The sequence below is a fragment of the Buceros rhinoceros genome, unplaced genomic scaffold (genome assembly GCF_000710305.1).
Source record: "Buceros rhinoceros silvestris isolate BGI_N320 unplaced genomic scaffold, ASM71030v1 scaffold40458, whole genome shotgun sequence".
NCBI classification, from domain to species: Eukaryota; Metazoa; Chordata; class Aves; order Bucerotiformes; family Bucerotidae; genus Buceros; species Buceros rhinoceros.
In genome coordinates this window covers 12,556-14,146 of record NW_010427011.1, presented here as the reverse complement: position 1 = coordinate 14,146, position 1,591 = coordinate 12,556, and the positions used below count along the sequence as shown (strand labels likewise).

General features: G+C 63.2%; 1 protein-coding gene across 1 annotated transcript in view; it reads right to left on the bottom strand.

Moving 5' to 3' along the window:
• Positions 1-11: 11 nt before the first annotated feature.
• The window catches only part of FBF1 (Fas (TNFRSF6) binding factor 1), a gene marked incomplete at both ends in the record, with an annotated part of 12,668 nt that continues 11,088 nt past the window's right edge, over positions 12-1,591 (bottom strand). The window contains 3 exon segments of the mRNA XM_010141714.1: positions 12-149; positions 316-492; positions 1,188-1,373. Of these exon segments, the coding sequence (XP_010140016.1) occupies positions 12-149; positions 316-492; positions 1,188-1,373 (501 nt within the window).

The window sequence follows — 1,591 nt, the reverse complement described above, 5'->3', positions numbered from 1 at the left end:
GGGGTATTTGCCTGGTGCAGCTGCTCCTCCTGCTGCTGCGCCCGCTCCAGGCGCTGCTGTATGAACCGCAGCCTGCTCTGGTGATCGGACTCTATCCTGCGTGCCTCCCGCAGGGCTCGCTCCCCTTCCTCGTGCTGCTGGGATGAGAGCTGCCAAACAGAGAGGCTGGGAGACGGGGCCCGACCCTCGCTGCCCTGGGACAGGGCTGCTTTGTGCATCCCCTCATTCCTCTCCCGGCACTAGGAGGGCTGTGAACCCCTAGATGTGCTGCCGGGCTGCACACAGCTGGAAGGGCAGCGCAGGCGCCTCGCTTACCTTGGACACGCTTTTCACCTCCTCCTCCCGCTGCCGGACATGCAGCGCAGCCTCATTCACCTTCTGCTTCTCCAGCCTCAGCTCCCACCAGGCCTCATCCAGCAGCTCCCGGTCCCTCGCCAGCTGCTCCTCCTTGGCCTTCAGCTCACGGGCCCGCTTCTTCAGCTCTGCCTGCTCCTAGAACGAGCACAGGGGAAACCGAGGCATGAGCTGCCCTGTCCCGGACACTATTTCACGTCTTCACCAGTGACGGGTGGGATCTGCCCCTGCTGAGCTCCCCGTGTGTGCCAGTTTGGGGTGCAGAGCAACACCACCATGGACTCCAGCAGCGCCCTCACCCAGCCACCCTTGGGGACCAGGGCTGGCAGAGCGGGGACTGTACGGACACACACACACACTCCTTCCCCAGGGAGGATGGAGCCCCTCACCTTGCTGCACACCCCAGAACATGCTCAAGGCGTGACAGCCCTGCAAATAACCAGCCTGGATGGTTATTTTCCACCCTGGTAGCCCTTAAAAACGCAGCTCTGCTGCCCTCTCTGTGCCACACCTCCCCTCTGGACAGAGCCGGGGGAAGCAGAGCTGGCTCTGGACACATCCTCGTGGCACGGTGCCTAAACCCACCCTGGGGGTCTCCTCTCCCCAGAGTCAGAGCGGGGGCAGCTGCACCTGCTCTGGCTGCCCCAGTTCCTCACAGGCAGAGACAGAGGTGGCCGACATGTCGCTCAACATTTAACACAGGCTGGTGGAGGCTGCTCCTGACCACCCTGATCCTCAGCACCCTGTGTGTGACATCCCCATCTCTAACGCCTGAAGGCAGCTCTGACCGTCTCCCCTGTGGGCAGCCACGGCAAGGGGCTCCACTGCGCTACCTTGGCCAGGCTCTTGATGGTGCCCTCTCTCTCGGACTCCATCCGCAGGGCTCGGTTCCTCTCACACTCCATCTGCTCCTTGAACAGCTGCTGCTGGGTGCGAAATTCAGCCCACTCTGCTGCCAGCTTCCGTTGCTCCTCCGAGCACATCTGCATCACGGACTGCTGCTCCTCCAGCAAAGCGCTCTGGAGAGCGCCACGAGAGAGGGAGACAGCACGCACTGAGTCCCACTGGCCACAGGAGTTTTCTCCTTTAACCCATTTCTGCCACCAACCCACACACCCAGAGGCTGGTTCAAGCCCGTGGCGCTTGGTGTGAACCCTGCACGGGGAGCTCTGGCCCCACGCCCCTCGAGGAGCAGCGTGCCTCCTGCACGCACGCAGCAGCCTGCTGCATCCTCGGG